This window comes from Salvelinus namaycush, chromosome 14 (genome assembly GCF_016432855.1).
Source record: "Salvelinus namaycush isolate Seneca chromosome 14, SaNama_1.0, whole genome shotgun sequence".
NCBI lineage: Eukaryota > Metazoa > Chordata > Actinopteri > Salmoniformes > Salmonidae > Salvelinus > Salvelinus namaycush.
Window position 1 is genome coordinate 37,118,100 of NC_052320.1, and position 19,934 is coordinate 37,138,033.

General features: G+C 45.6%; 1 protein-coding gene across 2 annotated transcripts in view; it reads right to left on the reverse strand.

The window, feature by feature from the left end:
• Positions 1-10,612, reverse strand: part of adcy6a (adenylate cyclase 6a) — a 45,756-nt gene extending 35,144 nt beyond the window's left edge. For both annotated transcript variants that reach the window (XM_039008569.1, XM_039008570.1), the window contains exons 1-3: positions 10,371-10,612; positions 5,160-5,390; positions 4,001-4,925 (exon numbers count right to left, since the gene is read on the reverse strand). In XM_039008569.1, the coding sequence (XP_038864497.1) occupies positions 4,001-4,924 (924 nt within the window). In that variant the 5' untranslated portion in view covers position 4,925; positions 5,160-5,390; positions 10,371-10,612. The remainder of the gene's footprint in view (positions 1-4,000; positions 4,926-5,159; positions 5,391-10,370) is intronic.
• Positions 10,613-19,934: the final 9,322 nt, after the last annotated feature.

Genomic DNA, 19,934 nt, shown 5'->3' on the forward strand with positions numbered 1-19,934 from the left:
TATATTTTTAGAGGGCGATGGTGCTTGATGCTGCTGTGAACCATCACAAGTATATCTTTGTCGATGGAGTGGGCTTCAACCTGGCCAAAACTCGGCGCCGGGGGCGGAACCACATCGGCCAACGGGCGAACGTCCAAGTGCCTGGACAACGTGGGGGAAACATCTCCATGTGCGCAGATATCTCTGAAGATGGTGTGGTAGAACGTAGGCCATTACTTGGATCCTACAACGCTGCACACCTCTGAAACGCTGTTTCTCAATGAAATTGAGCAGGCCTGTCAAGGTGAAGGGGTCACCTATGTCATTGTGTGGGACAACGTCAGGTTCCATCGTGGAGAGGTGGTTCACGCATGGTTTCGGACTCATCTCCGATCTGTAACCCAATCTATACCTGCCCCCATACTCTCCTTTCCTCAACCCTATTGAGGAATTTTTTCAGCATGGAGGTGGAAGGAAAACAATCGCCATCCCCATGAGCGTGTCACCCTCCTTCTGGCCATGGAAGAAACATGCATCGACATCAATGCAGACCAATGTCAAGCTTGGATTCACCATTCCAAAAGGTTTATCCCGCAGTGCATGAACAATGAGGACATTCACTGTGATGTGGATGAGAATTTATGGCTAAATGCTCAAGACAGGCTTGATGCAAATTAATGCGTGCTAAATGTTGTTTTATTTTCATTCATTTCATTTGTTTCATTTAATTTCTTACATGTGATTACATGCAGTACACCAATGTTGCAATTATATCGGAAAAATAACATGTTTTTTTTTGCATTAATGATTGTAGAGAATGTCTTCCTTGAGCACACTTTTGATTACACATTGGATAGATATTATTGGGTAATGTAAGTGTGTTGCCTAATGTGGAAACGGTGTAATTTACAGTATTGTAGCATATTACTTTCATCACTTCTAAGGGCGATTTAAAACGCGTGTCTTGCATTGTTTGCTATTGGATTAACTGGTAGTTAAAACGACTAAATTGAAAAGATATCCTTATGTTGTGTTTTGGTGATTAAACAAATGTTCTCATTACATTTCACAGTAAACTTATGTTGAATAAATGGTGGTGTGGTGAGAGATGTTTATAATCCAAATGAACGCACAATGACAGGTTTTGAATGAAGGACTGGCTGCGTTACAAGTCTGAACAGTTTGGAGTTTTGTACTAAGAGTTGTGAAAATGTACCACATACTTGTGAAAACACTACCAAAGCGATTACAATTTTTGTTGTAAAAAGGCTACAGTGCCAGTGAGTGAAGAAGAGGTCTTGTTTCCACATAGACCATGGCAGAGCAAAGGCCCCAACACATCCTGGGTCTAGATTTCTAATCCAGCCCATGTTCTCAGCAGGGGAAGGGCTTGGATCAGTGACAGGCGGAGTGAGGCCAGCCACGCAAGTGGCAGGCAGGCAACATACCCTACATCCTAATTATACCACAATGTCATTCCACTATGTGTGTGTGTGTGTGCGTAACGATTTCACAAATTCATTATCTGTAGCTAACGACGCCAACAGAAACCCAGCAAGGTTAATGAGTTATCGGAGAAAGGGGAAATACTTCCACACAAGCATATAAAAGTGATGGATGGCACTTTATTACTGTACAGCCATGTACACACACATATGATTACATTCAGTAGGACCCTCATTCACTTTATCACAGCAAACAAAACACTATGTGCTTTGTGTCACATGCATGACGTGGGGGTCATTGAGAACACCATTACATTACGCACACGCCCAGTAGCCCAGTTCTCACCATATAGCACAATAAAGATGTTACACAGATGTTGGTAGGCTACCATATTCTTGAGCAGTGATCTTTCCGTACAGGGGCTTGAGTAAACATCTTCCTCATCAATAATAGACATTCATCTCGTCAGAGGTGACAGCTAAGTATATTTCAGTCTCAATGTATGACAGGTTGTAAACTATCTCTTAGCTCTCTTTCATAGTAACCAAAGAGGTTCCCTTTTCCTCTTCCTAAATAACATCCTTTGGTAAACAATTAAGCTTTCTACAAAATATAATGTGTACGGAGTCTATAGTGTCTATGTATCAGGGCTGGGAATTGCCAGGGACCTCATAATATGATATTATCACCATACTTAGTTGCGGATACAATGTATTGCGATTCTCATAATTCTATACGTGTTGCAATTCGATACTGTGATTTGATGGTGTTTTTGTTGTTCCAAACATATCGTGGAAATCAAAGTGCTGAAAACAAATTGGCTCACCATTTTTTTTAAAGATGATGGAGAACAAGCTCTGAAGGGAAAATACTAGAGTATTGAAGCATGTACAGCTGACTAGCGCACAAATACATTGCGATATTGTCCCCAAAGATATTACGATATATCATCAAAAATAATATCCTGATATGTAACTGTATCGATTTTCCACCATCACTATATATAAAAAAATATATATAAAGCCTATATTTCTGACATGAAGTCATTTCGTGTACAATTGCCTGTGAACCTGGACAGAGGCTGAGCACTCTCCCAGTGGGAAGAAATCCTGTTATTTTAATCAAGGGGGGAAACAACATTGTAACGACTAATGTTCCACCATGAACTAGGCCAAACATTCTTTTGTGTCCCCTTATTGTTTTTGTGGAATAGTCTCCCCATTATTCCTTTCCCATACCTTCTCCCAATGGTCATAAACAGTTACACAACAGTTACAGTAGTACAGAGTGCACCCAGCCTCAGCCTCCGTACAGCACCCCCCACCCTTGTAAAAATGCACAAAGTGTCCCTTGTGTGGGAGCACAGAGACCTGAGTGATACGGCTTAATAGTATTATGGGCTATGGTATTCTCTCTCTGGCACACACACACGCAGACACACAAACACACACACATCCGGCCGGCCGAGGTGGTTCATTCAGCCCATTGACCTTCAGCTAGCCCCCGGGTCCTTGGCATGACGCACAATCAACATACAGTAGGCCACACACACATACACACACACAGATTGCCTACAAAACATTCAGAAATCTACTGGCAACATCGCGACAAACACACTGTTCCACCCACTGAGCAAAACACAGTGAAACACATTCATACAAGCTGCCAAAAAACGATGTATTGTCAGTAGGGAGGGGCAGGGTTATTAGAATATTCCAATATCCGAACGGACTTTAGTATTGGATCTACTTTTGGAGAGTATTCATTTTTGAGATCCTTATATTAAATGTTGTGTTTTATGGAAAAAAAAGAATGCGGTGGCCCATAAAAAAAGTTGCACAGGTAGCCTACACACGTTTCACTCATGTAGCTTGTTGTTATTGTTGGTCAATCAATGCGGTGCTACAGTCAGAGGCTCCATGTGTAGCACGTGAAGTGAGTTGTAGGCAAGGACGCCTCAAAATAGCCTCAGTTAGCCTCAATTAGCCTTGCAACTTTAGCTAGCTAGCTGGCTAACTTAGCTGGCTACCGTAGCTAGCTAGCTTCTTCACAACAAGTTGATGCAGTCAAGACAGTCACTACCAGATGGTGTGATAGATAAACTTTGTCAGCAACAAGTTTGTCTAACTAGCATGAGTCGGTTCTACTTTCTAGCTCTCTCTTTCCCTCCGTGCCACACACATAGACACATAGTCACACACACCGGCCCCTGCTCCTATCTCACCCCTCACCCACCCTTCCAAGCAGGCTCTCTCTTGAGTCGAGCGAGCAAGTCTACATAGATTTTTTTTTTTAAACATATATATTTTTTAAACACATGTATTTCGACTATCCAGATATCTGAAAAAAATATTGTGTTATTTTTCAAATAGTGATATCATTTCCAATGCCTATCTCTACTTATCAGACTAGAACCACATGGTCACCTGCAGTGATACAATGATAATATTGTAGCCTGTGCTGTAGGCCCAAGATAAGGCCCAGATACCACAAAGTCTCAGCATGCAGACACTCCCTGCAGCCTTAGGAAAATCTTAATAAATGAATATAACGCACTGTAGGCCAAGAAGCCTACCTGTTTCCAGAGGAACACGTCTTCCTGGTTGAACTGCCAGGTGGTGACCAGGTGAATGGTGGAGAGCACCCCTCCGCTCAGCACGGCTGCTCTCATCCTGACAGGCAGCAGCGTGTAGATGATGTAGATGAAGAACACAGACCACCAGATGCCCTCAGATGCGCTGCGAGGCGCCACCATCAGCACGCCGAACACCTGCATCAGCAATAGGACCCCGATAACCAGGTAGCTCACCATCCACATGTAGTCCTGGTGGAAGCCGTTCCGGTTACACACAACCATGAGGGCCATGAACAGGGCCATGGCCACGGAGAGGGCCGAGGAGTAGGCCACGTCCGGGGTCGCGTGGACACAGTGGAAGGTCAGCATCACGCCGCACACGATCACTAGCACCCCCATCAGCATGGTGAGGGAGCTCTGGTTGAGTCTGAAGAAGTAGCGCTGGTACAGAAGCTCCAGCTTATGAGACTGGAACTTCTTGGACTGGAACACCCGCACCACCCGCAGCCAGCAGTCTGCCGCCGTCACCACCCCTCCCCCATTGAGGCCCTCGTCACCCCCCTCCCCGCCACCCCCCCCATTCCTCCCCTTCAGGTCCCCGTCCTCAAAGCCCAGGTCGACAGATTTGAGCCCCACCCCTTCACCGGTGACGCCGCCTTTGCCATAGTGGTCCTCTTGCCAGATGCAGCGCACACCGAAGTTGCCCCCCCCGCCCACCGCCCCGGCCCCCCCTCCACAGTGGTGGGGGTTGAGGGGGGCTCCAGAGGGGGGCTCCATGGCGTCCGGGTCCCTCAGGCAGCTCATGTAACGCGGGTTGCAGAGGGATGAGCCTCCCTTCTGCTTGGACTTCTTGCCATTGCGCTCCCCCCACGCGGTCTTGCGGTCGTCGACTCTGGCCACTAGGAAGCCGCTGAACCAGGACATTCTGTGTTGTAGGGAAGGGGGAGAAGCACAGCATAGGGCAGGGGGGGCAGTTAGAGTTTGAATAATAATTCATAAATCTGCCAACTTTAACTAGACATGCAACAGTCTTTCTGAACATTCGACAGAAAAAAACCACAAAAGACAAGAATCTTGACTTGTCTTATCCTAACCTAATATCCTGTAAAAAACAGTTCACCTGTTATTCTACGGACACCAGTATGACTGTGGACTTTACCTGTGTAGGTTCTGGTATATATCCCAGCCCTATCCTCTCCAGCAGGTCCACTCATTTATTCCAGTGGGCAGAGGTTTGAAGAAGTGAGGGGTTTCAGACGCTGTTCTGCAGGGGTGTGGGTGGGTGGGTGTGAACGGGACAGGTCTAGGGGTGTGTCAGACCAGAGCTTCGGACCTAGCAGGTGGTGTGAAAGGTTTAGGGGATACTCTATGATCTCCAGTGCTTCTGAGTCTGGGAGGAGAGACACAAAACACACACAAATAGAGGTGGAATTAGAAGGGCATTAGAAGTAAGAGTTGTGTTAGTAAGAACACCAGAAATCCAATTAACCCTACAATTATGTCATGGGTCAGTGCCAGCAACCAAAAACAAGTCATACATGGAAGTTATATAATCATCATTTGGAGATGCAGAGCGACTCTCAATACGTGTCTTCAAAGAAATGTCAGACAACAACATCACAATCATCACAACTTAAACATTTGTCAAGGTTTAGTCTATAATTTCATCATAGACCAGTCTGGTGACTTGACTCGTTAGATGTAAAGAGGAAGGAGATAACAGGTGGTGGGAGCCTGGCATCACTGGTAGGAAACACAGAAGACATTAAGATTATCACTGACTCATTCTCTCACTGATGAAGACAAGATCACAGGAAACTAATCAGATTGGGCAACCATCATGGACATCCTGTATCACTACCCTCCTCCGTCTGCTTACCAATACAGATTAGGGTAGGACAAGCTGGACCTAGATATGTGGTTTAGTGGCAACTTTGATTCCAAGCAGCTTACCCCTCAAGGTGGCTTCCGGAAGTATTCACCCCCCTTGGCATTTTTCCTATTTTGTTGCCTTACAACCTGGAAATAAAATTGATTTTTTTGGGGGGGGGGGGGTTGTATCATTTGATTTACACAACATGCCTACCACTTTGAAGATGCAAAATATGTTTTATTGTGAAACAAACAAGAAAAGACAAAAAAACAGAACTTGAGCGTGCACTATTCACCCCCCAAAGTCAGTACTTTGTAGAGCAACCTTTTGCAGAAATTACAGCTGCAAGTCTCTTGGGGTATATCTCTATAAGCTTGGCACATCTAGCCGCTGGGTTTTTTGCCCATTATTCAAGGAAAGACTGCTCCAGCTCCTTCAAGTTGTATGGGTTCTGCTGGTGTACAGCAATCTTTAAGTCAATCCAATTGTGAATCTGTGGTATGAGGTCTGGGCTTCGACTAGGCCATTCCAAGACATTTAAAGGTTTCCCCTTAAACCACTCAAGTGTTGCTTTAGCAATATGCTTAGGGTCATTGTCCTGCTGGAAGGTGAACCTCTGTCCCAGTCTCAAATCTCTGGAAGGAAGACTGAAACAGGTTTCCCTCAAGAATTTCCCTGTATTTAACACCATCCATCATTCCTTCAATTCTGACAAGTTTCCCAGTCCCTGCCGATGAAAAACATCCCCACAGCATGATGCTGCCACCACCATGCTTCACTGTGGGAATGGTGTTCTCGGGATGATGAGAGCTGTTGAGTTTGCGCCAAACATAGCATTTTCCTTGATTGCCAAAAAGCTCAATTTTAGTCTCATCTGACCAGAGTAGCTTTTTCCATAGGTTTGGGGAGTCTCCCACATGCCTTTTGGCGAACACCAAACGTGTTTGCTTATTTCTTTCTTTAAGCAATGGCTTTTTCTGACCACTATTCCGTAAAGCCCATCTCTGTGGAGTGTACGGCTTAAAGTGGTCCTTTGGACAGATACTCCAATCTCCGCTGTGTTCAGGGTTATCTTTGGTCTCTTTGTTGCCGCTCTGATTAATTCCCTCCTTGCCTGGTCCGTGAGTTTTGGTGGGCGGTCCTCTCTTGGCAGGTTTGTTGTGGTGCCATGTTTTTTCAATTTTTTAATAATGGATTTAATGGTGCTCCGTGGGATGTTCATAGTTTCTGATATTTTTTTATAACCCAACCCTGATCTGTACTTCTCCACAACGTTGTCCCTGACCTGTTTGGAGAGCTCCTTGGTCTTCATGGTGCCACTTGCTTGGTGGTGCCACTTGCTTAGTGGTGTTGCAGACTCTGGGGCCTTTCAGAACAGGTGTATATATACTGAGATCATGTGACACTTAAATTACACACAGGTGGACTTTATTTAACTAATTATGTGACTTCTGAAGGTAATTGGTTGCACCAGATCTTATTTTAGGGGATTCATAGCAAAGGGGGTGAATGCATATGCATGCACCACTTTTCCGTTTTATATTTTTTTTATAATTTTTTGAAACAAGTAATTTTTTTAATTTCACTTCACCAATTTTGACTATTTTGTGTATGTCCATGATATGAAATCCAAATAAAAATCTATTTAAATTACAGGTTGTAATGCAACAAAATGGGAAAAACGCCAAGGGGGATGAATACTTTTGCAAGGCACTGTACACCATCAAGGCTAATGACCCATCAGACTTACATTTCCTGAATCAATTAGATAAAGAAGGGATTTCTCCTCATTCCTGTAAATTGAGGTCTATTTGGGCACAAGCACAACAAATCTAGCCACTGATATAAATTGCACATTGAAAGAGAATCCCCATTATAGGCTTTCCTAACGTGTTAAAGGTGCTTTATCTTACAAATCACTACTACTGATTTACCATCTGTGCAGAGCTATAGGCCTACCCATCCACGATAATAGTAAGACTAGTTCAACCTCTAGCTAAGGCATATATGCGTATGGTTTACATAATGATTTATTATTACTATATGGTTATATATAATTATTATGTCTAGTTCTCCCTAAATCAGCAGAACAGAAGAACACATTGCCTTTAACAGCACGACTCTTCAGTATCAAAGCTAGTCCCATAAGTATTACCTACATTAGGCTAGCATCAGCTGAACATAGCAGGGACAGACAGGCCTCAAAACAACCTGAGCTCTTGAATGTGCAGAATGGCTTCTATCAACTTAACGCGACGCTGATTTGCTGCTGTCGCCTATCGTTGCATATTTTTAGTGGGAACTGGGAACATGAGCAGGCGCTCATGTCGGAAGGCATGTTGTGTTGTTGAAGCAAAAATAGAATTTATTCCTGATGGCTAGTATGCCTTCTCTGGCACGTATCCGTCCAGGCTGCTGATTGTGGCTTCTGGTGGATCAAGAGAGTTCAAGGAGATTTGCCTTCAGTCAATGGACGCTACTACAGCCCCTCCAGCTCCGAAAACTCCGTTCTCTCCCGTGCACAAGGTCGTCCAGTGCCCCCATTGCAAATGTCTTGACGTTGCCAATCGTTATGGCGTTCAAGAGCTCCAATTATCTCTGTTTTTATGTGGCTGTAGACATACTGCGTGAATCCTTTCCCACCTCTCTAGCGCTTTTATGACAGAATGTGGGGGGGATATGTCTCAGGGACGTTTGCACGACATATCGACCGGACAGCGATACACTTGCGTTACATAATGCAAACAGCGTGTGCATTGAGATTGGCATCTATTCGTAATTTTAATTAACAGGATCCTTTTTTTCAGTTTTTCGATTACAGCTTATATTTCTAGTAGCTTAGTATACTGTGCTGTAGCCTATGAGGAGCGCATCAAAGTAAATACATATATGATAATCGCATCATCAGCCATATTTAAGCAATAATGCACGAGGAGGTGTGGTATATGGCCAATATACCACGGCTAAGGGGAGTGCCTGGATACAGCTCTGAGCCATGGTATATTTGCCATATACCACAAACTCCGAGGTGCCTTATTGCTATTATAAACTGGTTACCAAGGTAATTAGAGCAGTAAAAAGAAATGTTTTGTCATACCAGTGGTATACGGTCTGATATACCACGGCTGTTAGCCAATCAGCAATCAGGGCTCGAACCACCCAGTTTATAAATGTTTTATTAATGGTATGTAGGCCTAACATCCGTGTAGCCTAATAACATAGAATAAGAGTGTATCCAAGGCTAGAGGCAATGTATCATTCCATGCAAAGGCTATGTGAGGGCTATATTATCTCCGGCATACACACACTCGTTACATAACTGTTCAGTGTTGCCTATGTGACAACCATAACAGAGATCACAGCTATTACCATTTTGACGCTGTTTTTGTACAGTAGCGGTGTGCGATTAGTCTACTTGTAGGCTACAATGTTGCATGTCACACCCGCCCGCCAAGTAGTTTATGTGTCTTGTTCTTCACCCAGAGAGGGGAGAGGAAATTCGAGCATGCCTCAGGCCCTGACAAACAAATGCCATGAATCAATAAACACATGACAGGCAATACAAACTGTGGACTGTCATGCTCGAAGTCCACCAGATGCATAAGTGTTTTGTTTTGCCGGATGTCTAGCCCACATTCGCCGTACTTGAAGCACGTGCTTCGCTTTTCAACTAGCTAAAACCAAGCTTCCGTTTGTAACACCGCACGGTAAAGCAGAGCACGAGTTGAAATTATTGAGCGCCTGCGGTACAAGGAACACACTGCATCCATTGACAATTAATCACTTCTGCCAGAATGCAAAGAGTTTGATGGATCTGGTGGACTTGAGGTGCCACTATTTCACATTCCAACGCATCACATCACCTTATTTATGTTTTGTAGGGCTGGCTCATCAGTAGCCTAACCTACAAAAACATTAGCCTATATATATTTATTTTTTTACTTCCTACTATGATGACCTAGCCTATATTTCATTTAAAATAACTCGAACATGGCAACAAACAGAAGTGCTGCGGTTGGTAATTCCTTCTAGACGTCTACCTCCTGCAGCTGCGACCTTTGAGTTGGTGGCTATGACAGCGATGCATAGATGGCAGCAGTCATTTTAGTGTGCTTCTCTAACCTGCAAACTCATCGATTTTAAAATCAAGATATTAGAGCCTATAACGTTAACTGTATGTTCTTTTTTTTATATATATCAGTGCTTATATAGGGCTATTGACATTATTGAGCCGTAAGAAACACGGATCGATTAGCACACTGGGCCACTTCTGCGAAAAACACAGTGGTCTCAGGCGCACAACCCCTGTATTAATAAAATACAATTCTGCCGACTCCCCTCAATTACGCACTGATGGAATTGCAATAATCCCGTTTCTCAAATCAAATGGGTGTACGATAGCATTAGTAAGGTTTGGCCTTCCCTAAACAGCATAAAGAACCCTACATTATTAAACATGCGCATACTCGGCCGGATCACGCTGGAAAGAGGACTCACCGTGATCATCCTTCTCGCTTCTTTCCCTCCAAACTAGACCGCATGAGACAAACCAATATTGGGCAGGATAGGCCGAATTGAAGTCACTGGTACCGTTGACGGTTTGAGTGGTCAGAATGGGGGGCCAGTCCAGTGATGACAAACAGACATAAACGCACAATATCGCACTCGTTGCGCCTCTTCTGATGTTTTCTTTCTCCTTTGCCTGCCTCTCCCCCTCTCGCCAAGCTTAGAAGCACCACCGCTCACACTCTTCAGTTGTCTTCTGCTCAGCATCTCGCAACTCCCTCTAGAGGCGCAGCTCTGTATGAAACGGTGCTTGGCTCTGTAGGAACCTTAACACAGACTACGAACTGCATTATTTTTCTCACCTGTTACTTTGTGTGTCGAGGAAAGGTCGTGATGGTTAGTTCCAAGCCAGGTGCAAGATAAACCACCATCAGATGCCCAACACCAAATTCTTTCAATAACCCTGTACACCAGACAGGCCAATACACTTTTCCCAATTCCTAAAAGACAACAGGATTGTTGTTGGAATTGGATGCAAAACAGTGAATAATGTCTAAAATGTAGTTGGAAAAATGTAGCCTACTGTGATGTAGCCTACTGTGATGTAGCCTGCTGTGGTGTAGCCTACTGTGATGTAGCCTACTGTGGTGTAGCCTACTGGGATGTAGCCTACTGTGATGTAGCCTGCTGTGGTGTAGCCTGCTGTGGTGTAGCCTACTGTGATGTAGACTACTGTGGTGTAGCCTACTGTGATGTAGCCTACTGTGATGTAGCCTACTGTGGTGTAGCCTACTGTGATGTAGCCTACTGTGGTGTAGCCTACTGTGATGTAGCCTACTGTGGTGTAGCCTACTGTGCTGTAGCCTCCTGTGGTGTAGCCTGCTGTGATGTAGCCTACTGTGGTGTAGGCTACTGTGATGTAGCCTGCTGTGGTACAATATACTTTCTATCATGACCAACCTGTTACCTAAGAGTTCTTACCAACAGATTACAACGTGTGATAACTTACCAACAGAAGAGATATAAAGGGCGTATAAATCAAACCAAGTTGTGATGTTGGGCTGTGTAAGCATACAGTAATAAAGGCATAATAGCACACAACAGTATGACAGTTATAGGCAGTGTTACAGCAACCAATCACAAACTCCTGATTGCAATGTTTATCTAATGATCATACCACACACCAAATATTGTCTGGTTAAAGTACAACAGGTCCTGTCCTCGGGGGCCGCAGTGTCTGCTGGTTTTCAGAGTCTGATTTTGACCTGGGTAGCCAGGTGTAACGTCCGTCGTTAGGAGAAAGAGCGGAGGACCAAGATGCAGCGTGGTGAGTATTCATATTCCTTTTAATGAAAACCGAATACTCGAACAAAACAACAAGATAACTATAACCGAGAATAACATGAAACGAAACAGTCCTGTCTGGTGACATACACAAAGACACAGGAAACAGGAACACTCACCCACAACCCACAAAGACAAAACAGGCTACCTAAATATGGCTCCCAATCAGAGACAACGACTAACACCTGCCTCTGATTGAGAACCATATCAGGCCAAACACATAGAAACAGACAAACTAGACATACAACATAGAATGCCCACTCATATCACACCCTGACCAAACAAAACATAGAAACATACAACGCAAACTATGGTCAGGGCGTGACAGTACCCCCCCCCCCCCCCCCCCCCCAAGGTGCGGACTCCGGCCGCAAAACCTAAACCTATAGGGGAGGGTCTGGGTGGGCATCTGTCCGCGGTGGCGGCTCTGGCGCGGGACGTGGACCCCACTCCACCATAGTCATTACTCCTCATACCACCGCCTCTCAGCTTTCGCTGCCGCCAGCTCTGCTTTGGGGCGGCGATATTCACCAGCCTGAGCCCAAGGTCCTTCTCCGTTTAAAATCTCCTCCCATGTCCAGGAGTCCTGAGATTTCGGCCGCTGCTGCTACTGCTGCCCGTTACCACACTGCTTGGTCCGGTTGTGGTGGGTGATTCTGTAACGCTCGTCTTCTTCCTCTTCTGAGGAAGAGTAGTAGGAAGGATCGGAGGACCAATGCGCAGCGTGGTAAGTGTCCATATTTTAGTAACGAAAATAGAACACTGAACAAAAACAACAAAGTGAAACGAACGAAAACGAAAGAGTCCCGTATGGTTAAACACAGACACAGGAAACAGGAACACACAAAGACACAGGAAACAGGAACACTCACCCACAACCCACAAAGACAAAACAGGCTACCTAAATATGGCTCCTAATCAGAGACAACGACTAACACCTGCCTCTGATTGAGAACCATATCAGGCCAAACACATAGAAACAGACAAACTAGACATACAACATAGAATGCCCACTCATATCACACCCTGACCAAACAAAACATAGAAACATACAACGCAAACTATGGTCAGGGCGTGACACCATGTCTATCTCATGAAGATCTATCACCAGGTCTATCTCAACCGCGACTTCCGGGTTGGAGCGAGTAGTCGCATTTCGCTTCGCTCCACAGGTAGTATTACATTTCATTTCATTTCATTTCATTACAGTACAACGGTTTGATTTGTTTGATCTTAGCACTTTTTTCTTAGCTAGCTACATAGCCGTCTTTGTATCAAAGATAATTGTGTAGTTTAGATTATTATCGAATCTTCTAACGTTGTCAACACTGCTAGCTAGCCAGCTAGCCAACTTCTACCGAAACATTACAACGGAACGATTTGATTAGTGTAGTGTTAGCTAGCTACATAGTTGTCTTTGCTGTCTTTGTATCTAAGATAATTGTGTAGTTTAGAGTAATTATCTAGCCAGTTATCGAGGTTACCTAGCCAGCTCCACTTTCAAACAAAGTCAGCTAGCCAGCTATTTTCCTCGTCCTAACGTTGTCAACACTGCTAGCTAGCCAGCTAGCCAACTTCTACCGAAACATTACAACGGAACGATTTGATTAGTGTAGTGTTAGCTAGCTACATAGTTGTCTTTGCTGTCTTTGTATCTAAGATAATTGTGTAGTTTAGAGTAATTATCTAGCCAGTTATCGAGGTTACCTAGCCAGTTATCGAGGCTACCTAGCCAGCAACACTTTCAAACAAAGTCAACAACGCAGCCACTGCTAGCTAGCCTACTTCACCAGCCAGCAGTACTGTATCATTTTAATCATTTTAGTCAATAAGATTTTTTTTCCTCAACCCTCCTCTCCTCCCTTTCTGCATCCTTTGACTCTCTATGTCCCCTATCCTCCAGGCCGGCTCGGTCCTCCCCTCCTGCTCCGTGGCTCGACGACTCATTGCGAGCTCACAGAACAGGGCTCCGGGCAGCCGAGCGGAAATGGAGGAGAACTCGCCTCCCTGCGGACCTGGCATCCTTTCACTCCCTCCTCTCTACATTTTCCTCTTCTGTCTCTGCTGCTAAAGCCACTTTCTACCACTCTAAATTCCAAGCATCTGCCTCTAACCCTAGGAAGCTCTTTGCCACCTTCTCCTCCCTCCTGAATCCTCCTCCCCCTCCCCCCCCCCTCCTCCCTCTCTGCGGATGACTTCGTCAACCATTTTGAAAAGAAGGTCGACGACATCCGATCCTCGTTTGCTAAGTCAAACGACACCGCTGGTTCTGCTCACACTGCCCTACCCTGTGCTTTGACCTCTTTCTCCCCTCTCTCTCCAGATGAAATCTCGCGTCTTGTGACGGCCGGCCGCCCAACAACCTGCCCGCTTGACCCTATCCCCTCCTCTCTTCTCCAGACCATTTCCGGAGACCTTCTCCCTTACCTCACCTCGCTCATCAACTCATCCTTGACCGCTGGCTACGTCCCTTCCGTCTTCAAGAGAGCGAGAGTTGCACCCCTTCTGAAAAAAAAAACACTCGATCCCTCCGATGTCAACAACTACAGACCAGTATCCCTTCTTTCTTTTCTCTCCAAAACTCTTGAACGTGCCGTCCTTGGCCAGCTCTCCTGCTATCTCTCTCAGAATGACCTTCTTGATCCAAATCAGTCAGGTTTCAAGACTAGTCATTCAACTGAGACTGCTCTTCTCTGTGTCACGGAGGCGCTCCACACTGCTAAAGCTAACTCTCTCTCCTCTGCTCTCATCCTTCTAGACCTATCGGCTGCCTTTGATACTGTGAACCATCAGATCCTCCTCTCCACCCTCTCCGAGTTGGGCATCTCCGGCGCGGCCCACGCTTGGATTGCGTCCTACCTGACAGGTCGCTCCTACCAGGTGGCGTGGCGAGAATCTGTCTCCGCACCACGTGCTCTCACCACTGGTGTCCCCCAGGGCTCTGTTCTAGGCCCTCTCCTATTCTCGCTATACACCAAGTCACTTGGCTCTGTCATATCCTCACATGGTCTCTCCTATCATTGCTATGCAGACGACACACAATTAATCTTCTCCTTTCCCCCTTCTGATAACCAGGTGGCGAATCGCATCTCTGCATGTCTGGCAGACATATCAGTGTGGATGACGGATCACCACCTCAAGCTGAACCTCGGCAAGATGGAGCTGCTCTTCCTCCCGGGGAAGGACTGCCCGTTCCATGATTTCGCCATCACGGTTGACAACTCCATTGTGTCCTCCTCCCAGAGCGCTAAGAACCTTGGCGTGATCCTGGACAACACCCTGTCGTTCTCAACTAACATCAAGGCGGTGACCCGTTCCTGTAGGTTCATGCTCTACAACATTCGCAGAGTATGACCCTGCCTCACACAGGAAGCGGCGCAGGTCCTAATCCAGGCACTTGTCATCTCCCATCTGGATTACTGCAACTCGCTGTTGGCTGGGCTCCCTGCCTGTGCCATTAAACCCCTACAACTCATCCAGAACGCCGCAGCCCGTCTGGTGTTCAACCTTCCCAAGTTCTCTCACGTCACCCCGCTCCTCCGCTCTCTCCACTGGCTTCCAGTTGAAGCTCGCATCCGCTACAAGACCATGGTGCTTGCCTACGGAGCTGTGAGGGGAACGGCACCTCCGTACCTTCAGGCTCTGATCAGGCCCTACACCCAAACAAGGGCACTGCGTTCATCCACCTCTGGCCTGCTCGCCTCCCTACCTCTGAGGAAGTACAGTTCCCGCTCAGCCCAGTCAAAACTGTTCGCTGCTCTGGCACCCCAATGGTGGAACAAACTCCCTCACGACGCCAGGTCAGCGGAGTCAATCACCACCTTCCGGAGACACCTGAAACCCCACCTCTTTAAGGAATACCTAGGATAGGACAAAGTAATCCTTCTAACCCCCCCCCCCCCCCCTTAAAAGATTTAGATGCACTATTGTAAAGTGGTTGTTCCACTGGATATCATAAGGTGAATGCACCAATTTGTAAGTCACTCTGGATAAGAGCGTCTGCTAAATGACTTAAATGTAAAATGTAAATGTAAGATTTCTTCCCTTTCTCTCATATATACAGTATATCACAAAAGTGAGTACACCCCTCACATTTTTTGTAAATATTTGAGTATATCTTTTCATGTGACAACACTGAAGAAATGACACTTTGCTACAATGTAAAGTAGTGAGTGTACAGCTTGTATAACAGTGTACATTTGCTGTACCCTCAAAATAACTCAACACACAGCCATTTTAATGTCTAAACCGCTGGCAACAAAAGTGAGTACACCCCTAAGTGAAAATGTCCAAATTGGGCCCAAAGTGTCAATATTTTGTGTGGCCACCATCATTTTCCAGCACTGCCTTAACCCTCTTGGGCATGGAGTTCACCAGAGCTTCACAGGTTGCCACTGGAGTCCTCTTCCACTCCTCCATGACGACATCACGGAGCTGGTGGATGTTAGAGACCTTGCACTCCACCTTCCGTTTGAGGATGCCCCACAGTTGCTCAATAGGGTTTAGGTCTGGAGACATGCTTGGCCAGTCCACCACCTTTACCCTCAGCTTCTTTAGCAAGGCAGTGGTCGTCTTGTAGGTGTGTTTGGGGTCGTTATCATGTTGGAATACTGCCCTGCGGCCCAGTCTCCGGAGGGAGGGGATCATGTCACAGTACATGTTGGCATTCATGGTTCCCTCAAGGAACTGTAGCTCCCCAGTGCCGGCAGCACTCATGCAGCCCCAGACCATGACACTCCCACCACCATGCTTGACTGTAGGCAAGACACACTTGTCTTTGTACTCCTCACCTGGTTGCCGCCACACACGCTTGACACCATCTGAACCAAATAAGTTTATCTTGGTCTCATCAGACCACAGGACATGGTTCCAGTAATCCATGTCCTTAGTCTGCTTGTCTTCAGCAAACTGTTTGCGGGCTTTCTTGTGCATCATCTTTAGAAGAGGCTTCCTTCTGGGACGACAGCCATGCAGACCAATTTGATGCAGTGTACGGCGTATGGTCTGAGCACTGACAGGCTGACCCCCCACCCCTTCAACCTCTGCAGCAATGCTGGCAGCACTCATACGTCTATTTCCCAAAGACAACCTCTGGATATGACGCTGAGCACGTGCACTCAACTTCTTTGGTCGACCATGGCGAGGCCTGTTCTGAGTGGAACCTGTCCAGTTAAACCGCTGTATGGTCTTGGCCACCGTGCTGCAGCTCAGTTTCAGGGTCTTGGCAATCTTCTTATAGCCCAGGCCATCTTTATGTAGAGCAACAATTATTTTTTTCAGATCCTCAGAGAGTTCTTTGCCATGAGGTGCCATGTTGAACTTCCAGTGACCAGTCAGTATGAGGGAGTGTGAGAGCGATGACACCAAATTTAACACACCTGCTCCCCATTCACACCTGAGACCTTGTAACACTAACGAGTCACATGACACCGGGGAGGGACAATGGCTAATTGGGCCCAATTTGGACATTTTCACTTAGGGGTGTACTCACTTTTGTTGCCAGCGGTTTAGAAATTAATGGCTGTGTGTTGAGTTATTTTGAGGGGACAGCAAATTTACACTGTTATACAAGCTGTACACTCACTACTTTACATTGTAGCAAAGTGTCATTTCTTCAGTGTTGTCACATGAAAAGATATACTCAAATATTTACAAAAATGTGAGGGGTGTACTCACTTTTGTGATATACTGTATATATATATGACCCAACTCATCCCACCCTGTGTAAGGGCTATTTGACCAAGAAGGAGAGTGATGGAGCCTGATCAGAAAACTTGGCCTCCACAATCACCTGACCTCAACCCAATTGAAGGAAAAGCAGCCAACAAGTGCTCAGCATATGTGGGAACTCCTTCGAGACTGTTTGAAAAGCATTCCTCATGAAGCTGGTTGAGAGAATGCCAAGAGTGTGCAAAGCTGTCATCAAGGCAAAGGGTGGCTTCCTTGAAGATTCTCAAATATAAAATATATTTTGATTTGTTTAACACTTTTTTGTTACTACATGATTCCATATGTGTTATTTCATAGTTTGATGTCTTCACTATTATTCTACAATGTTGAAAATAATAAAAATAAAGAAAAACCCTTGAATGAGTAGGTGTGTCCAAACTTTTGACTGGTAATGTATATACAGTGCATTCGTAAGGTATTCAGACCCCTTTACCTTTTTCACATTTTGTTACATTACAGCCTTATTCTAAAAAGAAAATCCTCATCAATCTACACATAATACCCCATAATGACAGAGCGGAAAATAGAAATACAACCATCTCTGCAGCACTCCACCAATCAGGCCTTTATGGTAGAGTGGCCAGACAGAAGCCACTCCTCAGTAAAAGGCACATGACAGCTCGCTTGGAGTTTGCCAAAAGGCACCTAAAGGACTCTCAGACCATGAGAAACAAGATTCTCTGGTCTGATGAAACCAAGATTGAACTCTTTGGCCTGAATGCCAAGCGTCATGTCTGGAGGAAACCTGGCACCATCCCTACAGGCTCCCGAGTGGCGCAGCGGTCTAAGGCACTGCATCTCAGTGCAAGAGGTGTCATTACAGTCCCTTTTTCGAATCCAGGCTGTATCACATCCAGCCGTGATTGGGAGTCCCATAGGGCGCCGCACAATCGGCCCAGCGTCGTCCGGGTTTGGCTGGGGCAGGCCGTCATTGTAAATAAGAATGTGTTCTTAACTGACTTGCCTAGTTAAATAATGGTTAAACAAAAAAATTATAATTATAAAATACGGTGAAGCATGGTGGTGGCAGAATTATGCCGTGGGGATGTTTTTCAGCGGCAGGGACTGGGAGACTAGTCAGGATCAAGGGAAAGATGAATGGAGAGAGAGATCCTTGATGAAAACCTGTTCCAGAGCGCTCAGGACCTCAGACTGGGGCGAAGGTTCACCTTCCAACAGGACAACGACCCTAAGCATATTGCCAAGACAACGCAGGAGTGACTTCGGGACAAGTCTCTGAATGTCCTTGAGTGGCCCAGCCAGAGCTCGGACTTGAACCCAATCAAACATCTCTGGAGAGACCTGAAAATAGCTGTTAAATGTGTGCTATGAACTAAACAACAAATCAAACGAAACTTTTTTTGTGCTATGAAAAGAAGCAAGTGAAAAGAGAATGTATGTGCTCTGTAACTGAGCCAATGCCTGAGGTGGAGGGAAGTGAAACGTTAAAATGTCAAAGTCAAAAGAGCTGTGTTTGCCTTGCGCTCAGCTGACTGATGGCTCTGCCTCTGCAGCCAACCTCGTGCCTTTGGCATGTTCACTGTTGCCTGATAGTAGGACTGAGCAGCGCCTGCCACTTTTTCTGGTACTATTTGACTAGTTCCAAACGGTGCAAACTTACTGATAGGCTACACACATTTTCTCTCACAAATGACACTCCTACCATCCAATGCACAACGAGGTAAAAAATGCTTTTTGCAAGAAACAAAAAGCTAAAATATGTGTGTGTGTGTGTGTGTGTTTCTGTGTGTGTGGGTGCCTGCCTGGCTGTCTGTCTGTTGGAGGGCAGTGGGGGTTGAATAGGATAGATCGTCATCATTACATTACCATCAGTCAGCGATCAATTCAATCCCATGGCTGCTCATTGATGAAGAGAGCACAGTGCTCCCAATACTCAATGACTGACAATTCAAAGTTACCCACCAAGCATCCCTCTTCCTCCCTGCCAAACAAACCATTCAGATCTGATTGCCAATACAAAGCATAGCCCAGCTGTCAATAAACCACCACTGTCTCCTGCTGTCACATCCACATCACATGTGATCTGTTGACCACCGACATGTCAGGGCCTGGTGGCCTACAGTGCTCATCATCAGGTGATTGAAAGCTAGGCTGTTTGATTGTGACAGGCGTGAAACCCAGGAAATTGCCCCTGGATGTTCTTATGTCACCAACCACTGATATGTATCCATCACTGAGATTTGACTGCTGACCCATCTCTCTCTCTCTCTCTCTCTCTCTCTCTCTCTCTCTCTCTCTCTCTCTCGCTCTCTCTCTCTCTCTCTCTCTCTCTCTCTCTCTCTCTCTCTCTCTCTCTCTCTCTCTCTCTCTCTGTTGAAGCGAACCAATTGGTTTTAGATGTTGCTATAGAAGAATCACTTTCTGCTCATTACTGCTAGATGGTGCTGCAGGTCACAGATGTATTCAAACATCTTTTAGTTTCTTCTCACCTCACTTATGGAACAATCTTCAGAATATCCT